General features: G+C 31.6%; 3 protein-coding genes across 3 annotated transcripts; 1 reads left to right on the forward strand and 2 right to left on the reverse strand.

The window, feature by feature from the left end:
* Positions 1-2,403: 2,403 nt before the first annotated feature.
* Positions 2,404-4,215, reverse strand: LOC129907313 (outer dense fiber protein 2). Its single transcript, XM_055983435.1, has 2 exons — positions 4,133-4,215; positions 2,404-4,067 (listed from the first exon to the last, which is right to left on the reverse strand). The coding sequence occupies exon 2, from the start codon at positions 3,932-3,934 to the stop codon at positions 2,411-2,413; it is 1,524 nt and encodes a 507-aa protein (XP_055839410.1). The 5' UTR covers positions 3,935-4,067; positions 4,133-4,215; the 3' UTR covers positions 2,404-2,410.
* A 3,126-nt stretch (positions 4,216-7,341) lies between these two features.
* On the reverse strand, positions 7,342-14,816 carry LOC129906146 (protein Spindly). Its single transcript, XM_055981797.1, has 6 exons — positions 14,139-14,816; positions 13,916-14,081; positions 13,636-13,851; positions 8,911-9,052; positions 8,481-8,579; positions 7,342-8,410 (listed from the first exon to the last, which is right to left on the reverse strand). The coding sequence occupies exons 1-6, from the start codon at positions 14,658-14,660 to the stop codon at positions 7,534-7,536; spliced, it is 2,022 nt and encodes a 673-aa protein (XP_055837772.1). The 5' UTR covers positions 14,661-14,816; the 3' UTR covers positions 7,342-7,533.
* A 2,600-nt stretch (positions 14,817-17,416) lies between these two features.
* LOC129905644 (intraflagellar transport protein 57 homolog) lies at positions 17,417-22,466 on the forward strand. Its single transcript, XM_055981173.1, has 5 exons — positions 17,417-17,771; positions 17,838-17,942; positions 21,557-21,913; positions 21,972-22,251; positions 22,327-22,466. The coding sequence occupies exons 1-5, from the start codon at positions 17,454-17,456 to the stop codon at positions 22,461-22,463; spliced, it is 1,197 nt and encodes a 398-aa protein (XP_055837148.1). The 5' UTR covers positions 17,417-17,453; the 3' UTR covers positions 22,464-22,466.
* Positions 22,467-22,506: the final 40 nt, after the last annotated feature.

A 22,506-nucleotide genomic window follows, 5' to 3' on the forward strand; every position in this document is an offset into this window, starting at 1 on the left:
GTAGTCTCTTTAGTTTAAAATCACTGTAAACATTTTTGAGATTATTGAAATAACTTACAGTGAGATTAGCGAAATACCAGGTCTAAAACCTGGTCAAAAATATTTGGGCACATTTTTCACATCAATTAGGTACCAAATGTTAATGTAAAATCACACAACTTTTTGAATATGTTGATGTTCTTCATTCATTACAGTTTAATTTATAAAATAGATTTAAGTATTTTTAAGTATATTTAATGTACATTATGTTATAATATAAGAGATTAATGCGTTAGTATTTAACGTGGGGAATAAATAAATAAAATGACTACAAAGTTATTTGGAAGGAAAAATTTTCATTTTCTTCGTACAGTTAAACCCACTTAAGTGCTTACCCACTTACCTCCCTATTAGCAGGGAGAAACAAATAGGTATTAAAAATCAAAAAAAGGCACGTACAATCTTCAGTTATAAGTATTCTTAACCATTTCGGACCCAGCGTTACTCTCATGTAACATTTTTTTTTTAAATTCGTAAAAAATATTCCATTAAATATTTTTTTAGGTTTCGATGGCTTAATTGAAAGATAATGATGCCAAGTTACTGGATTATTACAAAAATTTAGTCAAATATCATACCTTTAATTTTTTTTATCGAAAAAGGAACTGAATTTTAATTTTTTCTTTTTTTTGAAAAAAAAAAAAATTTTTATAAATGGTCATAATTTTGAAAAAAAAAAGATATAAAAAAAGTTAATCCAGAAAGTTTTTTGCTTTTTGCCTTAGAAGAAGTAGAATATATTATTGTTCTATGTATGTATTATGTATTGTATATACATATATTATATTATTGTTCTATAAAAAGTTATTCAGCCCTATCGAGGTATACATTCGGAGAAAGTTCCGAAACGATAGCCCGTTCCGATCGGAACTTACATTTCTTTCAAGGTATCCACTTTTGAACAAAAAATTAAAGTATACAATCGCATTCATTTAACACATGTGCCAGCGTGATTTATTCTTAATTTCAACCAACCTCTCTTGCCGAGGCTTTGTCGCTGTTTTTTTATTAATCTACACTAAAAAATCAAAATTATATTTACATTCTTCAGCTTTTCTGAAAATATTCCTCAACTATTTTGTGTCGGAGAATTTCCGATGAAATTCAGAGCACAACTGTCAAAAAGTCTTTGCTGAACACACTTCATCGCGATGCGTTGATGGGCGCCATGTTTCATCGGAAGATTCTCCGATATGTCAATCGGAACGGATACCTCGATAGAAAATTCTCCGATTTCGAACAAATCGGAAAAAAAATTTCTCCGAACGGATACCTCGATAGGGCTGATTTTCTCAGTTGTCCGAATTTTTTTGGTGGTCATAGGCAGTGCATATTACTAACATGTAACATGAGAGTAACACATTAATTTTGCTATTTATTGTTTTGGAAAATAACTTTTTGCTATTCATATTTCTTAGTTGTGATGTTTTTGATACGATAATACTGAAAAAAACATTTTTTAATATTGATTTTCATAGCTTGGCTCCGAAAGGGTTAAAGCTAATAATTTATTCTTTATTTTGTATTTTGACTCAAGTTGTTTCTTTAAGTGTTTTTCAGTTTTAAAGAAGAAATTTAGAAAACATTTTTTTTTCGTTTTTTAATTGATTTTGTATAAAATTTTGCAATGCTATGGACATTTTTTTTTATCATTATTCAATGGCCTGGTAGTTTTAAGTAAATTACTAAAGACCTAATTTAATAAATAATATCAAACTGAAAGATACTCTTTTCCCGGAAAACCTCTTTTTTATTTTTTTTTTATTTGCATTTACCTAAGTTGTTTTGCATACAAACTTTCAACAACCACTGTGAGATGTTCAACCTCATTGACTGATTAAATTGTTCCCAGCATGATTTTTTCCAAACAAACCATTTGCTCCCCAATAATAAATACTCTTCTCTTTCCAAAGCGCCCGCAATCTAAATATAGAATTTGCAGTGATTGGTTCCACCTTTCCTCATTTACAACACAGCTCGATGGCATGCGGCAGCAACGGCAGCAGCGATGTCGGCATCTCGGCATCGACATCGGCATTTAAAATTTATATCTTCTCAAGTAAAAATTCTTTTGGTTTTTTTTTTTGTTGTTTTTTCTTTTCGGAATAAGAAATTTTTCAGTTTATTTTGTAAGGAAATGATGTAACAAAAATTTTGAAGAAAACTTACAAAATTATTATTTTTTTTTTTCAATTTTTATTTTGAAATATCAAACCTTGAACTTTTTCAATGTTCGAGTTTCAAAATAAAATTTTAAAAAATAAACAAACATTTCGTAAGAATTCAAAGGAAAAATCATTTTCAAAATTTTTTTTGGAGTAAAGTGTGAATAAAATTTACTCCAAAAAAAAAGTTGATTGATGATTTTTCTTTATTTGGCTTTAATGGTTTCTGATGAATTTCCTGACATCGAATGAATATGTTTCCTCAACATGCGTATGTGTTTTTGGGACACCTCAAAGTTATGCACCAGGGTATTCAACTGTTGATGGAGTTCGGCAATAAGTTTGTCCCGTTCTTCAACCAGATCACTTGTTGAGTTTCGACTTCGCGTTAACTCAAGTTCAAGGTCGAGTATCTTCTTCTGTAGCAGACGTTGTTGAGACTCGCCACGTTCTTTCTGACGAGTCAAGTTGTGAGAATTCCGTTTAGACAATTCATCGTTCAAAGTTTTCAATCTTTTCAGTTCTTCAATCAAAGTACGTTTTTCGGTCTTTAGAATAGTATTTTGGTTTTTGAATATCTTGAGGTCTTTTTCGCTAGCTTTCAACTTTGTCAGTGTGGTGGTTCTCTTTTGAGCAGCTTCAACTAGCTTAGCGCGTGTCAAGGCCAGTTCATGTTTAACTTCCTGTACCCTCGTTATCAATTCACAATTTTGTTTGCTCAACTTTTCAACTTTGATTTTCTCTGCCTTTATGGCTTGTGGCAAATGAGCAGCTTCGTTGGTTTTGTCCTGTAACTTTTCCTTTAGCTCAGTTATATTTGAATTAAGCTCGTTTTCTAGTTGAGTATTGGCGAAATTGAGCTTTTGGATTTCACATTTCTGAGACTTGATTATATTTTCAGCTTTAAGGTACTTCGATTGGAAATTATTGAGCTGATCTTGTTGGGAGCTTATAAGGTTTCGAAAATTTTCCTGTTCCTCTTGCAGATTCTTTACGGTTTCATACAACTTTGCCATCTCACTAGAGTCTTTTGAAGCAACAGGAGCAGTCTTGACAATTTGTTTAAGAGTTTTTAAAATTATCTTCAAGTCTTTGTTGTTGTGAGATTTTTTCTCTTTGTCTTCTAATATTCTGTTGCCATTTTCTTGTTGCTTTTTAGCTGGAGGCGTTGGTCTGGAAGATTGGAGAAATATCTGAGTGTACTTTCTTTCTAAAGTGATATCAGATGTGTCACTGTTGTAGTCTTCATCGTCAGCACTGTTTTGTGAAAAACTTTGGTTGGTTAGATAATCTCCATGTCGTTCTTGTAACTGGTTGAATTCAAAATTAAGAGAAATACACTTTTCTCTTAGATTTTCGATATTGGATTCACTTGTGTTTCGTGCTGTTTCCATTTGTTCTTCCTGATCTTCATCATAACATGACGAAACTCTTGAACTTCGAGAAGATCTGAATATTTTTGAATTGCTTGTAAAACCACTGTCTCCAATGTTTTTGTCTTTTAGAGGGCCTCTTAATATTGACTTATCTTTGTTCATTTTTTTACTGTGACGTCGAGAATTATTATTCATTTCGGTGGAAGAAGCACTGCATTCACTGTTTTCTTTTGCCGAATTTCGACAAAATTTTCTACATTGGACGCCATTGCGAGGGATGCTTTCAATGTTGCCATGAAATGAGGGAACCAGAAAATCACCTCCAAATTTTGATCGTGTTCGTGGAAGGGACATTTTGAATTTATGGTTTAATTTTTAAACGTTTTATTGGTAAGATTTTTAAATTTTGTTTTAAATGAGAAAAAATTTATACCGTTATTAAATAAAATAGTGTGAACAGTCAGATTTCGGAATAACTTAATAACATCTGTGGAAAAATAAATTACATTTGTTAAAACTCCATAACATTTATTTATGTATCACGCTTCTCACCAATTCAAATATGGAACACATAAAACGGGGACAAAAATTTCAAAACATTTGAAATTGATATGTTGACAAGAAACTAAATATTTTTTTTCTAAATTTTGTTTTATAATTTTTTTTTTTGTGTTGAGTTAAACAAGTAGAATTATGATGGCAGTTAGTTTGGGTGATATATTAGCAGTTTTAACTTTGGGAAATGAGGTGTACAGAGAACTAACCGAGTCCTTTAAGATTTCGCCCCTAGTTCGATCTTAATAACTTGCGATGAAACGCAATACAGGGGCCCAATTCCGCAAGTGTGAGTTTTTCTGTTTTGCTCTTCTCACTCTTGCGGAATTGAGCCCCAGGAAAGTAGGGAAAATCTGACAAATGTTTTCAAGTCTTCATAGTTTGAATGAAGTACATTAATTATACGTAAAAAATATGTATAATTACGTATACGTATTTATAAGTGATAGTATGCACTATATTTGGGATTGTGTCTTCGCTATTTTGAAAAACACAGTTTGAGTAATTTCTCTAAAACAAATACTTGACAGTATTTTTTCTGATCGAAAATAGATGGGTGGCAATGGTGCAAAGGTAGCATAATCATTAGTCTTTTTTTTTAGTGTAGTGAAGCCAAAAAATTTAAATTTTTAATTACCGACTATCATAATCGGAGCTGTTCGGCCCGGTTACCTAATATTACCATTATTTGAGCTTTAGTTATACCACTTTTATCAAAATAACCGACTCAACAATTATAATTCGTAATTTGCCCTGGCGCAGATAGATACATATTAGGGTGGGTAAAAAAAAAAAATGGAAATTCGTTTTTCTGATTTGGTACTTCGAAAACTCGATTGCTAGACACCTCTAGAATATACTCACCAAATATGAGCTCTTTATCTTAATTTTCCATTTTTACATCAAGCTTCTACTAAAAAAAAATATTTTTTTTATTAATTGAATTTTTAGCCAATTTTTTTACATGTTCTTGTAGGAAATTGAACGCTCTACAAAAAAGGTTAAATACACTTTTTTGAATTATCTAACCGTTTAGTAGATATTTGAGGTCCAAAAATCGGGAAAATCTTTAAAAATTCGTTTTTTGTTCTTAATTTTGTAACAAATTGAAAAATTATAATAATCAACCGCGCATGACATATTCTTGTAGGAAACAGATTGTTCCACAAGAAAGGTCTTAATAATTTTTTTCAATAATCAAACCATTCTAAAGATATTCGAGGTCAAAGTTAAAAAAAAAAAATATGAAAACATTTTTTACTTTTCAAAATTTTCTAATTCACTGAAAATTTAATATTTTCAAATTAGCAAGATGTTTTCTTGTAGGGACTTAAACGTTCTATAAAAAGTTCCTTGGCAGCAAATTAATTTCTTTAACCCTTTAGAAGATAATCGTATTCAAAGCGCAATGCATACTTGTCATAAGAAAACTATTGAAATCAGTGGGCATTGGTTTGGATACCAATATCTTCTTAACGGTTAAAGCAATTAATTTGCTACCAAGGAACTTTTTATAGAACGTTTAAGTCCCTACAAGAAAACATCTTGTAGGGACTACATATGTAGGGTAAGCGGGGGAACATTTGACACCGGGGCACATTTGACTTTGCGTTTTTCGGTATGATCGTGCCCTTAATTAACAATAGTTTGGATGAAGAAAGAAGCTTAGTTTGATTTAAAGAAATTTTGCGAAATTTTGCAGTCTTTCATTAACTTTTCGCGGAGTAACACGTGTTTTCGTGTTTTCTGTATTTCTGATCTTATTTTTGACCACCGGTATGTAAGCGATTTCTGAACCTAATAAAAAGTTTTTTCAATGCTGAATCAATATTTTGATAGCACTATGCTTCAAGTTAAGTAAATTAAAACCAGCTTTGTAAAAAAATAGTATTAGTTATTGAAAAAAAAAGAAGAACAGTTATGAAGCTCCTTCGGGGCACCTTTGACTTTTGCAATTTGGGCACATTTTTACGTTGATTTTGGGGAATTATTTATTTAATAAATTATTTAAAAGTAAATCCACATCGATTAATTTTGATTAAGATTTAAATGGAGAGATTTTTTGAAATATTTTATGGTTTTTTGTTTTTTCTTCTTCTTTTTAGAAAATAAATTTTTTGATTTATTTTTTTCGTTATATTGTTGAGTAGATTGTTTAAAACCAAAAATGTATTTTTTCTAATTAAATAATAGGCGAGTAAGATCCGCTGAAAGTTTTAAAAATGTAATGCACACGATGTGGGGTTTAATCCACCATTGTCAAATGTACCCCTTTTAAAGTCAAAAATGCCCCGGGATCGGGGCACTTTTGATAAAATGACTTTTTTTAGAAAACATAATTTTTTTAAATGTTGTAATGTTCTAAAACAAAAAATATTACTGTTAGTATAATCTTGAATAGTCAATAAATCAAATACAAAACAAAACATTGGAAAACATTAACAGTTTTCGAAAATACAGACCTTTAAAAGCTAAGTGTCAAATCTACCCCCTTCTCCCCTATATTGATACTTATTTAAAAAAAAATGTTTTCTTTTTATAATGCTTTTGTTTTCTTCTTCTTTGCTTTCTTTTACATAGATTCCAAAAAGATACCAGATTAGCAAAAAGTGGAGTTTGGACTAAACGATGTAAATATACTTACCAAAACTTACACATATGTATGTACTTCAGAACTTAAAATTGCATAAACAATTTTCTAATTATTCCTTATTTCGTGACCTTTTTGAAAGTAAAGTAAATTTTACTGTTTCGTGGGCTATAGGTCTTGCTTGTATTTTCTAATGGTCAAAGTTCGTACCAGTCGACGTTTCGGGTATGGATATACCCTTCTTCAGGACTAATATTAAAAACTTTTAACCTCTTAAGGTTTCAAGATATTCTATTGTTGAATTTTTTGAAATATCACTGATATAAAAAAAGCTAAGTAGTTTTTGACAAACCACTTTTTGGGAAACCTTAAGAGGTTAAAAGTTTTTAATATTAGTCCTGAAGAAGGGTATATCCATACCCGAAACGTCGACTGGTACGAACTTTAACCATTAGAAAATACAAGCAAGACCTATAGCCCACGAAACAGTAAAATTTACTAAACAATTTTCTTTTTCAATTTCCTCCTGAATTTTATTTTTGACGTACTGAAAATTGCAACACAATAAGTGAATTACTAAGATTTTTTTCAATAAAAAAAAACATTATTTAAGTTTGAATACAAGCTTCATATAGTTGTTTTATTTTTGACATTTAAAATACATAAAAGGTCTAGGACATTCTTTGCAAAATGCCCATAATTATTTCGAGTATAATATAGTTTTTAAATTGGAAAATTTTGTGATATTATATCAGAATTTTGAAATATGTATAGTATACAATAATATGTGTCTTTTAATATAATTTTATTAATGTCGAATAGTAGGAGCCGAAGGCGTGTTCTTATTTTTCGAACCTACTAAAATTCTTCTTACAACAAGGCTTGATTTATTTCGCTTCGGCTTGGAAGCTGCCTTCGATTCAGCTGATGAATCTGATTTAGTGACTGAATTTGTAAAATGCACAGTCTTTGTGTTGCCTTCATCGGCGAGAATGTCTTTTTTAGTTACCAAAATCGATGGTCTTGATTTGGGACTATTAACATACTCTGGCGTGGTCGTCGTCGTTGTGATATTTACATTAGATTCTTTAAGTGTGATTTTGGCACAAATATTTGGCAGAGTTTCTTCATTGTCTTTAGCTATGAATATGTTTTCTTTATTATCTACATCTCTTGATTCGGTTTTAATACTTGGATTGTTTAATTCTAGTTGAGCTTGTGAGTTAGTAATTTCGTTATTTGATTGCTTAGTAGTATTGCTTTCTAGTGGCTCTGATTTAACGACACAATCTAACTGTTCGTCTTCAAATATTTCAATACTCACACTCTTGATGATTGGTGTTTTTTGATCTTCTTCAACTTTTATGACGGTTGGTTCTTGAGCAATTGCTACTTTGTTTTCGTTGGTATCATGTGTTGGCTCATCGCCATTTAATTGAATAACAGAAACTTCTAGTTTCTCTGCGACACTTGTGTCGAGATCAATAATCTCATTTTGTTTCGAGCTTTTATCCTCTTCAGAATGTGGACTTGCGAAAGTTAATTGAGGTTTGGCATTATTCAGTTCACTTTCGCTAAACGATACATCTCGATTTGTGAAGACTTTGAATTCGATGTGGTTGTCAGTGAGTAAGGTTTCGCGATCAATTAAAATGCACCGCAACTTTAGCGCTTCAAATCTCCACCTGTGATGAAAATATTTTTTTTTATTGCAAAAAATGTTTCCGCATTTTTAGTTATTTCATATTTTTTTACTTAGCCAATTCCTGTTGGGAGTTTCGTAATTTTTCCTCAAGAATTCCCTTCTGAATTCGGATACTGTGGAGTTCCAGCTTCATTTCGTCGGTTTCTTGTCTTTAAATTAAATTTTTTTTTTTTTAGTTTTTTTTCTTTTTATATAGTTTTAGGATTTTCTGAACACACACTAGTTTTTTTTTCTTTGTTAACAACTATTTACTTAAATCTAAATGGGGGTTAATACGCTTTTGTTTAAATGTATTCTAAATTAGTAACACGCAATAAATAGGACGAATACGATAATATTAATACTTAGGACTAAAAGCACGATCGACAATTTCTTTCTTTTTTGGTTTGGATTATTTACATAAGAAATTTGGCAAATGAAATGTGTATTGCTGTTGCTCTAAGATGTTGAGCTAAATAGAATATTTTTGAAATTGCATACTTGCAGAATAACAACATAGAATCTAGCCATACGACTCCTTTGTCGTTGGCCAATGAAAGGAGTTCCTGTTGAGTGAACATAAGCTTCTTTTCCAGATCTTCGTTTTGTTTTAGGAGTTGCAAAATTCTTTCGTTCAGTTTTTCTAAAAAAAATAAGAAAAATATAATATGATGAGGTATTACTTGTAATTGAATAAATTAATTGGAAGAGAAATTTTGAAATAATTTTCTTAAGATAGAAGAGCAATAAATAAAGAAAACTCCCAAAAAATTTCAACCCTAACTACAAATCACGCAAAAATATTTTGATTTTTAAACATATATGTATTATGTTTAACGGCTTACCCGTATTAGCAAAGCGATTCAATCTTTGGTAACATAATTATTTACAAAAATGTATTTCGAAGTACTCCTCGCGATCCAAAACACTCAAACCATAGAAATTAAAAACAGTTCTAAAACGAAAGGAACATTGTAAGATTATGTTTCTATTTTGATGGGGGTCTTAAGAAAACCAAAAATTGAACAAATAACATAGGAACCGCTGAAATTTTATTAAAATGTTACGATTTCTGAGAAAATCATAGCACAGCAAGAAAAAATCATTTCACAAAGATGAAGTTTTTCAACCATTTAATAAGAAAAGGGGTTTGCGGTCCGAGATAAATATTCACAATATTTCTTCTCCTACTTAAATAAATTTATTTTTAAACATTACCGTTGATACGGTGTAATCGAACTCCAGCCTATGAGCTTGATGGTAACACACACAAGAAATTTTTCATATCGTTGCACTTACACTTTTTTATTTGTTGATGATTTCAATTAATTATTCGGCCTCAAATTCTGAATTATACATAAATTGATACTTTATATAAAATAGTTTGATTGGTACCGCATTCAGTTTTTAACCCTTCAGTGCAGGCGTTAACTTAAAAACTAAGGAAACTTCTAAGTGCACTTTTGCTCTAGTCTAATCTTGAAAGCCTATAATCAAAAAAAAATATTTTTTTTTTATTTGAGTAGTTTACAACAAATATTTAAAGTCTACTCCTTGATTTTGTATGCATAATAGTTCAATACTCAATTGTAACGGAAAAAGTTTTTGGAATTAAATGAAAACTTACTAGTAAACACCACATAAAAATGGAATAAAGGAGTCTGATGATCGGATTGGCATCCGTGAAACAGTGCTGTAACTCTAGTCATTAACACTTCGTTGTAGCACCTCCAAGATGTTGTTGTTCAAAGATTATAATGAAACTGACAGAAAACAGCAGCCTAACTGCAAGTATGGAAACATATGAAAAATAAAATTTTATAATAGAACCCGTTTTTTTGGATTTTATTGCGAATTTTAATTGGTGGAGGTTTTGAGAAATAATTTATCTGATCTATTGAAAACTGGGATTCCAGCTCACTACGGACATGCATTTAAAAATTTATTGAAGAGTACGGTACTTATTTTAGTCCACAATTTCCTATTACACAATTCAAACTAAGCACGATAACTACGCCCGATCGCATTTTCCATTTCTTGAAAAATTGACATCTCTACCATTTCTTATGGCAACGAACTGCGTAAGTGAGAGAATATTCCATAAATTTAAAAAATCAGATATATTGGCTTTCTGATTAGCGGACATGTAAGTTTGAAATTTGGAGGATAAGTAAGGTCATTATTTCAATGTCATCCTTACCACATTACTTTGACACTAAGATTAGGTTGATAATCAAAAACCAGAAAAGAAGAACCATCAAGTCCCTCAAAACATGCAATATGCAATCAAAATAAGTTTTGCCCTTATTGTAAGTGTCGTTCAACTTTCAATGCAATAAAAGTCGATCGAATCGATAAATATCTCTTTTGATAAGGTGTATCTCTATCGACAAAGATATTTGCTATTGTGAATTAAGAACTTGATTTGAGTCGATAGCAAAATTGGAAACGAAAAAAAACAATAAAACAAAAAAAAATATAGTTCGCAAATTGTTAATCACACTAGAGGTTCACAATACCAAAATTCATTTTCGATGATCGACAAAAGTCGTCTATAGATGGACCAACGACACCCGCAATTAGTAGTCTAGTCTTTTCGTCGGAAAAAACGGCTTAGAAATGCAAATGAACCGAGAAAGCTAAATTTTGGATATGTTGTAGGGGGTGCTTAGAAAAGCTTTACTTGAAGTTTTTGATCAAGATTTCCTATGAAATTACTAATAGTACACTAACAAAAAAACATTGTTCGGAATTCTTAAAATAAAATTTTTAAGAAGGTATACCAATTTCTTCTCATTATTTATTAAATACATATGTATGTATATAAATATGTGTTACTGATAAAAATTCATATATATTTAAAAAAAATGATAAATGATTTTGTTTTTTTATTTAACAACCTTGCTGGTGGGCGCGGACTCAACGACTTTGCGACCGGTTGGAGGTCGTAATTTTCGTCAAAAATGAAAAAATTAAAAACCAAATTGTAGGATCTACAAGTTTATCTGAGTAATTTTTTCGATATACATATATCACCAAAAAATTGATATGGTCAATTCCATGGTAACTGACGTTACATTCACAAAAATTTCCAACACATAAATAATTTTTTACTTGCGATATAGGTACTATAGGGCAAGTTTAGGATTCGTAAAAAAAATCGAACTCGAGATAACAATTTTACATGACATTACGATGATGGAGAATGCCAAAAAAGTGGGTCCGGCAATTCTGTCTGTCTGTCTGTCTGTGTGTCTGTCTCTATCTGGAGCTGCAGCCTAAACGAGTGAAGTGATTTTCTTCAAACTTGGTAGTTAGCAGTTTTTGGTGGTTCCCTAGAGGGAAAATTGAAATTTTTTTTTTATGACCAAAACTAACGGTACCTGCCATATAACGGAAATAGAAAAGTTAATTTTTTTCAAAAACGGCTCTAACGATTTTGATTAAAATTAAATTTTTGTGTGTAGTACTGCACATAAGAGCCAACTTATTAAATAAAAAAAATATTTTTTGTACCGTTATTAACGGTACCTGTCATAGAACGTTTTTTTTCGTTTCTGAATATCTCGTACAAAATTAACCCGATTTAAATGAAAATTTTTATACAAAAGTGTGTAAGTAAAGATAATATTAAAATTTTAGAAAATTTTCAAAAAACGCATTTTTGGTTTTTTAAAAAATATTTCAAATTTTTTTTTTGAAAAATCAATTTTTTGAAAACGGATCAATGAAAAATTTTGAAATTTAGTTTTTATGTGTAAATTAATTATTTCTTCAAAATGGCATACCAATTTTTTTTTTGAAAAATGTTAAAACATTTTTATATATAAAAAATTATTTTTTTTAAAAAACGGCTCCTACAATTTTCGAAAATTTTTTTCTAAAAATACCTTTTTATACAAGAAATAAAATGGCATATCGTCGGTGAAACCAGAAAAGTGTGTAACTCCATTTTAGCAAATTTTATAAGAGAGCAAAAAAACAAAATCGTTTTGAAGGCATTTGTATGAGTTTTCATTTTCTAGTTTGCAAATAAAATAAAAACTATGAACTTTAAGGGGATTCTGAGTTTAAGGAACGGTAGATATTAGGTTTGTCTAACAGATGACATTCAAATCTAATTTTCAGAAAATTTGGAGTTACACACTTTTCTGGTTTCACCGACGATATTTGTTTTTTTTTTTAAGATAATGTATGACGGAGTTTAATTAATTATAAAATCCGATTTAATTTTTTTATACTACTTATGAAATTTCTTCAAAATATCAAATTTTAAATTTCTTAATTAAAAAGCTTTAACATTATAGTTACTTTAAGCATGAGAGCAAGTACGTGCGATCCCAGTCGTGCAATTTATTTTTTTTCAATTTTATTGTAAATTGATACGAAATTACTATCCATGAATGGAGCATAACTATTACTTTCATAATTAAAAAAAAAATTTTCTTTATTTTTAGCATTAGCTTGGGACAAATAAAAGTATGATGGTAACTCACGTTACAAAAATCGGACACGAGTTTTAAGAGTCCGACAGTATGAAGTTTTTCTGCGAAATTAAGAATCTTAATTTGTTTTTAATGAAGATTCCATACATAAAAAATTACAAGCTTTTAATATTAGTGAAAAAAAACCAAATATTTGTTCAATATTTCGAGGAAAAATTTTAAAATATTTAGGTAACTCACGCTACATTATTTTGGTAACTCATGTTACCTGCGATTTGTAATTCCAAAAGTAAAGAAAACATGCATTTTCACTCAAGTTTTTTTTTAAATCGAATATTGTGTAACGAAGCTTGCTTAAACGTTTATTTATTTTAGCAATCATGAGGGGATATTGGCATCGTCACTATTAGATTCATCTCGTTTTCTGTGGGCAAGAACAAGAACTACATTTTTTGATATCAGGGAAAAAAGATATTATGCCAGCCATTTTTTAGCACTTGTATTATTTAAGAAACTGCTTGTTATTACACTTTAATTTGCAAACTCCATCACCAAAATATATAATAACATTGGGGCCGATTCGAACCCACCTGAGTAAAGACTGTAACGGGTTTTGTGATTATAAATACAAAATGTGTGCCTAATGATCCTACCAAGTTCTTTAAATACTGTTTGAAAAAGTTTTAAATAATGTAAGAGGCAACCGTAGTTTCTCTTAGTAATAGAAAACAGATTTTTTTTTTTAAATTTAGGTATGTGAAAACAGAAAATTTGAAATTACCTTTATAAGCTTTATCAGCGCTGCAGAAAATTGTGCTGCAAGTTTGTAGTTCCGTGTGCATTGCAACATTTTCCCTCTTAAGTCGGCGAATTTCATGCTGACTCTCGTTGAAAATCTTCTTCATTTGAAGATAGCTTTTCTTTTGATTAGCCAACAATTGCTTCATTGCCTGTCGCTGGTCATCGACCTCAGCAAACAAAGAATTGCCTTTGCGTTCTGGGGAAAATTATTTTCATTTTTAAGAATTTAAGAGTTTTTGACTAAAAGCTTAAACAATTACCAGCATTATCAGGACATGATGTGAGCAGAGCTATTTTAGCATTCATCTCAACAACCTGCTCCTGGGCACTCTCAAGCAAATGAGTTTTCTCATCAACTTCTTCCCGTTTGGATTGTAAGTTTTCTTCCAAACAAAGGACTTGATCTTTAAAGATTTCTATGTGTTTCTAAACAAACAAAAAATTGATAGTCAGTGAAGTCTACTAATTGCACAAACAACTTACTTCTTTTTCAGCTAAAGCCATAGTAAACTTAACAACACTTTCATGCGTTTCGTCCAATTTGGCAAGCAACTCTAAATTTTCGGTCTCCAATTTATCTCTCAAATCCACATATTCTTTAGGTATTTGATAGGATATCTCCACAGGAGACGATGCAGCATTTAATTCTCTAACTTCTTGTTTGAGTCTTTCATTATCAGCGCGCAAAGCGGCAACATTTTCATGCAACTCTTCATTTTCAGTCAGCAGCACAGCTTGCCTCTTTTTCAGTTCATCGATTTCGTTTTGCTTTTTCTGCAATGCAGCATCATCCTGTGATGTTTGCACTGAAGACAATTGTTCGAGTTCTTGGGAGAGATATGCTTCGGCAGCTGTCGCTGTGTCGAGACTCCTTTTCAATTCATGAATTCGTTGTCTATCTTGATCGCTTAAAGCGATTAGTTGAGAACATTTTTCTTTTAATTTTTGATATTCTTCTTGTAAATCTTCAATGGTAATGGAACTAATGTCCATCAGTTCGTTCATAATGTGATGGGTTTTAGTTATTTTAATTTATATTTTTATTGTATTTTATAATTTTTTTTATTTGGAAGAATAAAGTTGAATGTCCTTTTTGCAAGCGGGCTTTCTTGGAATTTTTTTTTCTTTATTCCTTGACAGTTTGCTTGGTTTTTTTTTTTCAAATACAGTCATACCAACATGAAGGAAGTAGAAAATAAATGAAAACAAACAAATTTCCCAGAGATTCTCAAAGAGTAGTTTGTTTGTTTGGTTGTTTTTTTTTTTTTATTTAAAGGTAGTAACACATTTTGAATGCTTTTTAGGCACAGTGGTAAGTACTATTTAAAGGCTTGGCCACACCAGAGGGTATACGGTAGCGGTACGGGTAGCGGTAACGGTACTTGTATGAACAAAATTCCAAACTGACACATCAACGTTCAGATTTGGAATTTTTTTAATACAAATATCGTTACCGCTACCCGTACCGCTACCTCATACCCTCCGGTGTGGCCAAGCCTTTAAACGCTGGGCCACACAGGAGGGTATGCGGTAGCGGTACGGGTAGAGGTAACGGTACTTGTATGAAAAAAATTCCAAACTGACATATCAACGTTCAGATGTGGAATTTTTTTCATACAAATATCGTTACCGCTACCCGTACGTCTACCGCATACCCTCCGGTGTGGCCAAGCCTTTAAACGCTGGGCCACACAGGAGGGTACGCGGTAGCGGTACTTGTATGAAAAAAATTCCAAACTGATACATCAACGTTCAGTTGTGGAATTTTTTTAATGCAAGTACCGTTACCGTTACTGCTACCCGTACCGCTACCGCATACCCTCTGGTGCTACCAAGCCTTTAAGCATTTAAGGCTTGGCCACACCGGAGGGTACGCGGTAGCGGTACGGGTAGCGGTGAGGGTACTTGTATGAAAAAAATTCCAAACTGACACATCAAAGTTCAGGCGTGGAATTTTTTTAGTACAAATATCGTTACCGCTATACCGCATACCCTCCGGTGTGGCCAAGCCTTTAAGGCTTGGCCACACCGGAGGGTATGCGGTAGCGATACGGGTAGAGGTAACGGTACTTGTATGAAAAAAATTAAAAACTGACATATCAACGTTCAGATGTGGAATTTTTTTCATACAAATATCGTCACCGCTACCCGTACCTCTACCGCATACCCTCCGGTGTGGCCAAGCCTTTAAGCAGCAAATAAAGGTGCGCACACTGGACACTGGTGTCCCATTAACAGTATCGCTACTGACAACGCAAGGCGTCAGCGACAACACAAAAATAAGTTCATTGTAGAATCTGCAATAAACCGCTGTTTACCTAAACATTGACAGCTGAACGTGACACAAAAACGAGTTGGTATATGTAGGTTTGCAAAAGCCTTGCTGCAGTGACGAGTTCAGCTAAAGAAATTTAAGTTGTCCCACACCAAAGACGACTGACGACAAAAAACGTTTCCTACAAATTTTTTTTTTAATGAAAAAACTCCAAGCCGGAATACGGTCAGCCGTCTTTTTTCGCCGATTTTAAGCCTACTACGCAGCTGTAGTGAAACGACATTTTCCATACAAAATTTCGTTAACGAAATCATGAACGAAATTAAATTTGTTTTGTTTTTGCTTTAAAATTTATTTTCTGATGTTTTTACTTGAATTTTTTATTTGCATTTTTATTATTTTTACTTTTCTCTAATACTTACCGAATGATATTTTTTCGTTAAAATGATCGCTGTTGATTTCAGAGACTTTAAAATTTATCGTTTCGCATCAGCTGCGTACTAGGCTTTAGTCGGTGTGGAAACACCATTACTGTCATTATCGTTTTTTTATTACCGTCGTTGTTTGGAGAGCCTTTAAGACCTCACATATTTAATACATTTAAAGTCGCCACTAAAAATCTGTCAAACAACATACAAATTTTTAAATTTCTCGTTTTAAAATGGCGGCTCTTAAGGCTTTACTACAATGACCTAAAAAGTGAAAAAGTGGGAAATTTACAAATAAGTAAAAAAAATTTCTTTCTTTCAAGCTCCATTTGTTTTTGGAAAAAACTAAAAAAATTGTTTTTCAAACCAAAAAATAAGCTTTCTGCATCATTATTTTTAATTTTTTGGTCGAAAAAACTATCACAAAATGAGTTTGAAAATTTTCACTCCTTGACTTTTTGCAAAAAGTGGCCGTTGTAGTTAAGGCTTGGCCACACCGAAGGGTACATACGGTAGCGGTACGGGTAATTGTATGAAAAAAATTCCACATCTGAACGTTGATGTGTCAGTTTTGAATTTTTTTCATACAAGTACCCGTACCGCTACCGCATGTACCCTTCGGTGTGGCCAAGCCTTTATACCTTTAGGGCCAGTTGTACAAATATTTAATCCGTGGATCAGCAACTTTTATCTTCTGAAATCGGTAGTAAGGCTGAAGTTTAGCACTGGTTCAAGGTTAATATGTGAAGAAATAGACACATTCATGCTTGAACCGACGTTGACCCGCAGCTAATCCGCCGAAATCGGTGGGTTAAATTCCTGAACCAAGGCTGATCCACGATTGTACAACTGGCACTTAATATGATGTTTCAAATCATCAAAATAAAACAAATTTTGGTATTTTTCATTTAGAAACATTTCTACTGTACCAACATCAAAAATATCCCATAGCTCTTAAAACCAACGACAGTGTTTGACAACAACTGAACTATTTGTCAGTTTGAGTGCTATTTCCATTTTTGTTTCGTACAAGTCGGTACTTCTCAATTTCCTTCCTTTCAAACGCAACCAACCCATTCAACAACAACAACCAAAATGCATAATAGTGACTTCCTGTCGGTTTTAGAAAAAGAACAATCAAATATATCAACAGTTACAACATTTCAATCCGATGATTTAATAGAAAAATTAAAACTTCTTAATTATGAGAAACATTTGTTAAAAGAAATGAAAATGAAAGCACTAACGAAATTCTACTTTGTCAAATCATTCAACCCTGGAGAGCAATTTTTCATGTTTACTTCGGTGTGTGCTTGGCTATTGAGGAAATTGGGCAAACATCTTGACCAGCCGCAAGAACATGAAGATCCAAATGAGATAATAAATAAAATTTTGAAAATTTTACAAGAAATTGTAAGTTGTTTAAGATTTTTGCTAGAATTTTGTTGAAATAAATTAGATTGTTTTGGATTTGTATAGGACATTGTTGTTGACGTGCCAACCAATAAATTGCTACAAGGAGCAGGACCCATTTGTTTGTACATACTCGATTCCTTAGCAACACAAGCTGTCAAGGTGTCACAGGTAAGTTTTCTAAAAGGGTATGCAACTAGTGGTTAGGTTCTTACTAAGGAATAGGAAAAGTTTCAATTTGCAGTTTTTGAAGTGATTTGAAAAAAAGATGAATCAAAAAAGCGACAGGAAAAATCAATTGATTATAACTTTTTTGTTTTTATAGATAGATAAATAAAGTTTATACTGTAGATAGGTAATTGAATAAACTATAATTGTGCGAAATTTCAATTAATTTTATATTCAAAATTCTGAGATAACTGTAAAAAGATGTCCTTTTTCTAAACACGTTATATCTTTTAATCTGGAGCACATAAATATATATGATTTTAACTTTAATATGCATGCTTATAATATTGCCTTTCATTTGATATATCACACATAACAATATGTGCTCTAAAAGTTAGGTACCTACACAATCTTAAATTGAAAAACTTGAAAAATAACTGAAAACACCAGTGGAGATCTGTATGACCAGCCACCAGTGTAGGAAGTTGGCTTTAAAAAATTCTTATTTTTTTGTAGGAATATAAAAGGTGAAATAATAAGCTTTCAGATGATATAAAATTTATTATAGGTTTTCATATAAAAAATATGGATTTAAAGGTGATGGAATTATAAATCATTTTTATAAAAAAAAAAAAACAAAACCGACTGCCATGGATCAAAATAAATTATTATAGAACTGGGTTTTATGGTTTTTCTCATAGTTTTTATACCCATAAGCCAGAAGTGAACGAATTTTTTTGAAAAATGATTTAAGGTTTCACTTCTACCACGTGTGAATTGCACACATGATTCTTTTTTTTTTTATTTTCGCTAACACCGTGAACCTACAATGGGACATATTTTTTAAAATCAGTTAAAAAAAATAATAATTTTTTGCCTTCGGTCCGTTATTAGGTAATTTTATTGACGGTTAAAATTAAGTTTAAATATCTATTGAAATATGATAAAAATGTAGGCAAATTGGTTGTCTCTGCTCATATACCTGATGGACTTTTTTTTTTATAAAATGCTTTAATTTTAGAGGAGCCTTAAGATTTTTAAGTTCAAAAATTGAAAGAGCCAAATATTAGCTGTGTTTTATTATTCCCGTGATCCAGATAAGATCATTGTTTTTATTTGCTTTACAACAATGCTTTACAACAATAGCAGGATCTCACTTTGTTATTGTAAAGCTGGATCCAGACTAGGTTGATCAACATACGTTCCGTTTTGTCTCCGACTCTCTTTCTCATTTTCATTAATGATCTGCTCTCTGAAACTTCTTATCCATTAAATTGTTTCGCTGATGATAGTATTCCAGTTTTTCATATTCATTTGAGGATTCACACCCAAGTCTTTTGGATGTGGAACTTCAACGATAAAATATGATAAGCTCATTAAATTCTGATCTTAACAGCATTGTTCAATGGGGAATAAGAAATCGTGTAGAATTTAATTCTTCAAAAACACAATGCTGCTTACTATCATTAAAACGGAACCTTCCTCCCATGCCATTATCAATGAGTTGCACTTGCATTGAGGAAACTGAGAAACTTTCCATTCTCGGTATGAGTGTAACAAACCACCTTCTGTGGAATGAACACATATTCGATGTCGCCAAAAACGCTGCGAAATGTTTAAGAAATTCTTCTCATCTTCTGATCTAGCTGTAATCTATAAAGCTTACATTCGACCAAAACTCGAATACAATTGTCACATCTGGACAGGTGCTCCGATAACGTATTTGAGTTTCTTGGACAAAATACAAAAACGTGCTTTCAAAATGATAGATCGATAACTGAGACAATTGCGTCCCTAGACCACCGACGTAATGTGTCATGTCTCTCCTTGTTTTTTTTTTGTTCAGATAAAATAGCTAGTTGCATTCCTCCCCTGAAACAATTTAACCGTAATACTCACGCTTCTAGGAATGCTCATCAGTTTACCCTTGAGCCCAACTTCGGACGTACCGTCAAATACAGAGATTCTTTCATTAGCCTCTGTTTTTCCCTGCCATTTTAATGTCCAGAGCTTTAAAACTAATGTTCATCGGTTTCTCCTTTTGAATCCCTCCCTATTTTCCTGAACGTTAACAAATACAATGATCTGATTTGGATCACGGTAATAATAAAAACACAGCTATTAATAAATCGAAAATCACAATTTTAAGAAGTTAGTAAAATGTTTAAGGAGCCTGTTTGGCGATAAATAGCCGGCTTTGGCAAATGTAGTTAATGCAATCTTATTGTTAAAATTATATAATTTTTCTGTAAAATTTTTCATTGTTTCGAAACAAAGATCTAAAAAGATTACAAGTTAAACATCACATTCTCATGATATTCTCGTAAACGACTTAACTAATTCCAGTTAAACTTTTATAAAAAAAAAAACATTTAAGTTAAAAAAATTTTTTTTTGATATTTTTAAAATGTACATAGGTTTGTATTAATTTTCATTTTTACCGACTCCGTCTGTACTTTTTTTTTTTTTTGTTATGTTTGTTACCGCATAACTTTGGACTGAGTGAACCAATTTTGATAATTCTTTTTGTATTGGAAAGCTGGTGGCTGGTGGCAGTGTGGTTTTTGTTCACTTTTAGACATAGGAACTATTTTAAAAACCAAAAAACCCAGTTTTGATCCATGGAATTCGGTTCTGTTTTTTTGTTAAAAATGATTATTAAATAAAATTTTTGTAAATAAACCAACTACACCTATATTCTGCATTTCACTTTTTGGAAATTATTAAAACTTCTTATATGTATGTATTTGTATTGTTTTGTAACGTTTATTTGTTTATATTAGCTACATGTATTCAAATTGTTCAGTAATAAAATAGATAACATTTAAAGATAATTTCTACAAGGATTTTTTTGATGGGCGTTAATGAGTTAGTGGCATACAAAATTTGTATTGAAAAATTTTTGATACTTTTATTTATAAAAAAAACTTTTTATGCTCAAGTTCCTCAGGTAGGTAGGTAGAGACGGCGGTTAAGACACCGAGCTTAATGACCCAATTAGCGCAGAATGCGCCGTTTTGATACTAAAACTCATAGGACCTATGAGTGATAAATAAATTTATTTAAAGACAGAATTTAGATTGATTTCAAAAGGAAAAACAAGTGTTTAGGAAGTCCTTAATCCACTTCGTTGCGTTGAGGAACGAGATCAAGTCTTTGATCTTTGATTCTGAGATCTTATCTATGTCATTGAGAAATAACGAAGAACAAAATAACAAAAATAATAAAAAATTATTAAAATTATTTTAATTTTAAGTGGATGAATATAATTCAATATAAGTAACCTCAACTCCAAAAATTTATAAAGCGTTTCGCCCAGGTCCGACAGTGGGCGAAACGCTTTATAAATTTTTGGAGTTGAGGTCACTTGAACTTATATTGAATGTCATTGAGAAATTCACTCCGCAGAGAAAGTGCTCTATTCCTAGCGAAGGCAGGACATTGGCATAGAAAATGGAAGACCGTTTCTTTTTCTTGCTGGTCCGAATAGCTGCGACAACAAGTATTGTGTGTCTTCTTTGTTAATAAAAAGATTACATAATTTTAGAAACTTTTACTACAGAAATTAATACGTGAACTGTTGTCATGTATTTTATTTATTTTATTTACTCTTACAGATTTTTTTCAAACACCATCATATAAAGCAAGAAATTGAATTGGCTCCAGAATTTCTAGAAGACAATGCTGAGATCATACTTGAGAAACTAGATGACGAACAAAATACAGCATTCAGTGATGACAGCGATAATGGAGGAAATTCGTTAAAAGATCTAAACTGGTTCTCTTCACAAAATGCCCAAAAACGAACTAACAACGATTTAAATTACAATGGTGACAATTTTACCGAACATGAAATCTGGAGATTAGAACTTGAGCGTGTGCTTCCACAGTTAAAAATTGTGGTTAAAGCTGATTCTCGAGATTGGCGCTCACATCTTAGCCAAATTGAGAATTTAAAACAAAATATTGATGGAGTCAGTAGATATAATTTGTTTTGAAAAAATGTGTTTTAATTTTGTTTCTTTTTTCTAGATTTCTGATGAAACACAAATGCAATTGAAAAAACTTCACAGTGAATTTACATTTAATTTGGACAAAGTTGAGAGCCGAGAGAAACATTTGAATAATGAATTGAGTGCTCTCATTAAGCAGTTTAAGGATGTGTCAATAGAACTTGCTGGAATTCAATTTGCCAGCAAGCAGATTAGTCAAGATACTGAAAAGACAACAACAGAATTGATAACAATTGTTCAGGAAAATGAAAATAAAAAGACCAAAATGGAACAGCGAGGACAATTAATGTCGGATGGAAGTCAGATTTGTATACTTATTTATTTTTGAACAATAATTACTCACCTTTCCTTGTGTGTTTTTTGATTATTTACAGGTTCCGTGGTGCATATAAAAAAAGCTATCCAAAAATTGAAGGAAGATATTTCTCATCTTAACCTGGAAATCGGTTTACTCTTGCATGCTTATGACCACGATATTATTCGGCAATCGTCTATATTTAGTGCTTCATAGAAGAATTTCAATAAAAAAATAAAACAAAAATTCAATATTCGAT

The sequence above is a fragment of the Episyrphus balteatus genome, chromosome 1, assembly GCF_945859705.1.
Source record: "Episyrphus balteatus chromosome 1, idEpiBalt1.1, whole genome shotgun sequence".
In the NCBI taxonomy this organism is placed as follows: Eukaryota; Metazoa; Arthropoda; class Insecta; order Diptera; family Syrphidae; genus Episyrphus; species Episyrphus balteatus.

Bases quoted from the DNA above. Each gene is read 5' to 3' on its own strand.
- LOC129907313 (XM_055983435.1), bottom strand. From the start codon at position 3,934: ATGTCCCTTCCACGAACACGATCAAAATTTGGAGGTGATTTTCTGGTT.
- LOC129906146 (XM_055981797.1), bottom strand. From the start codon at position 14,660: ATGAACGAACTGATGGACATTAGTTCCATTACCATTGAAGATTTACAA. The intron at 13,852-13,915 runs GTAATTGTTTAA...AATTTTCCCCAG, and splicing joins ATCATGTCCTGATAATGCTG to AACGCAAAGGCAATTCTTTG. The intron at 9,053-13,635 runs GTAATTTCAAAT...TATTTTTTTTAG, and splicing joins CGCTGATAAAGCTTATAAAG to AAAAACTGAACGAAAGAATT.
- LOC129905644 (XM_055981173.1), top strand. From the start codon at position 17,454: ATGCATAATAGTGACTTCCTGTCGGTTTTAGAAAAAGAACAATCAAAT. The intron at 17,772-17,837 runs GTAAGTTGTTTA...GGATTTGTATAG, and splicing joins TGAAAATTTTACAAGAAATT to GACATTGTTGTTGACGTGCC. The intron at 22,252-22,326 runs GTCAGATTTGTA...GATTATTTACAG, and splicing joins ACAATTAATGTCGGATGGAA to GTTCCGTGGTGCATATAAAA.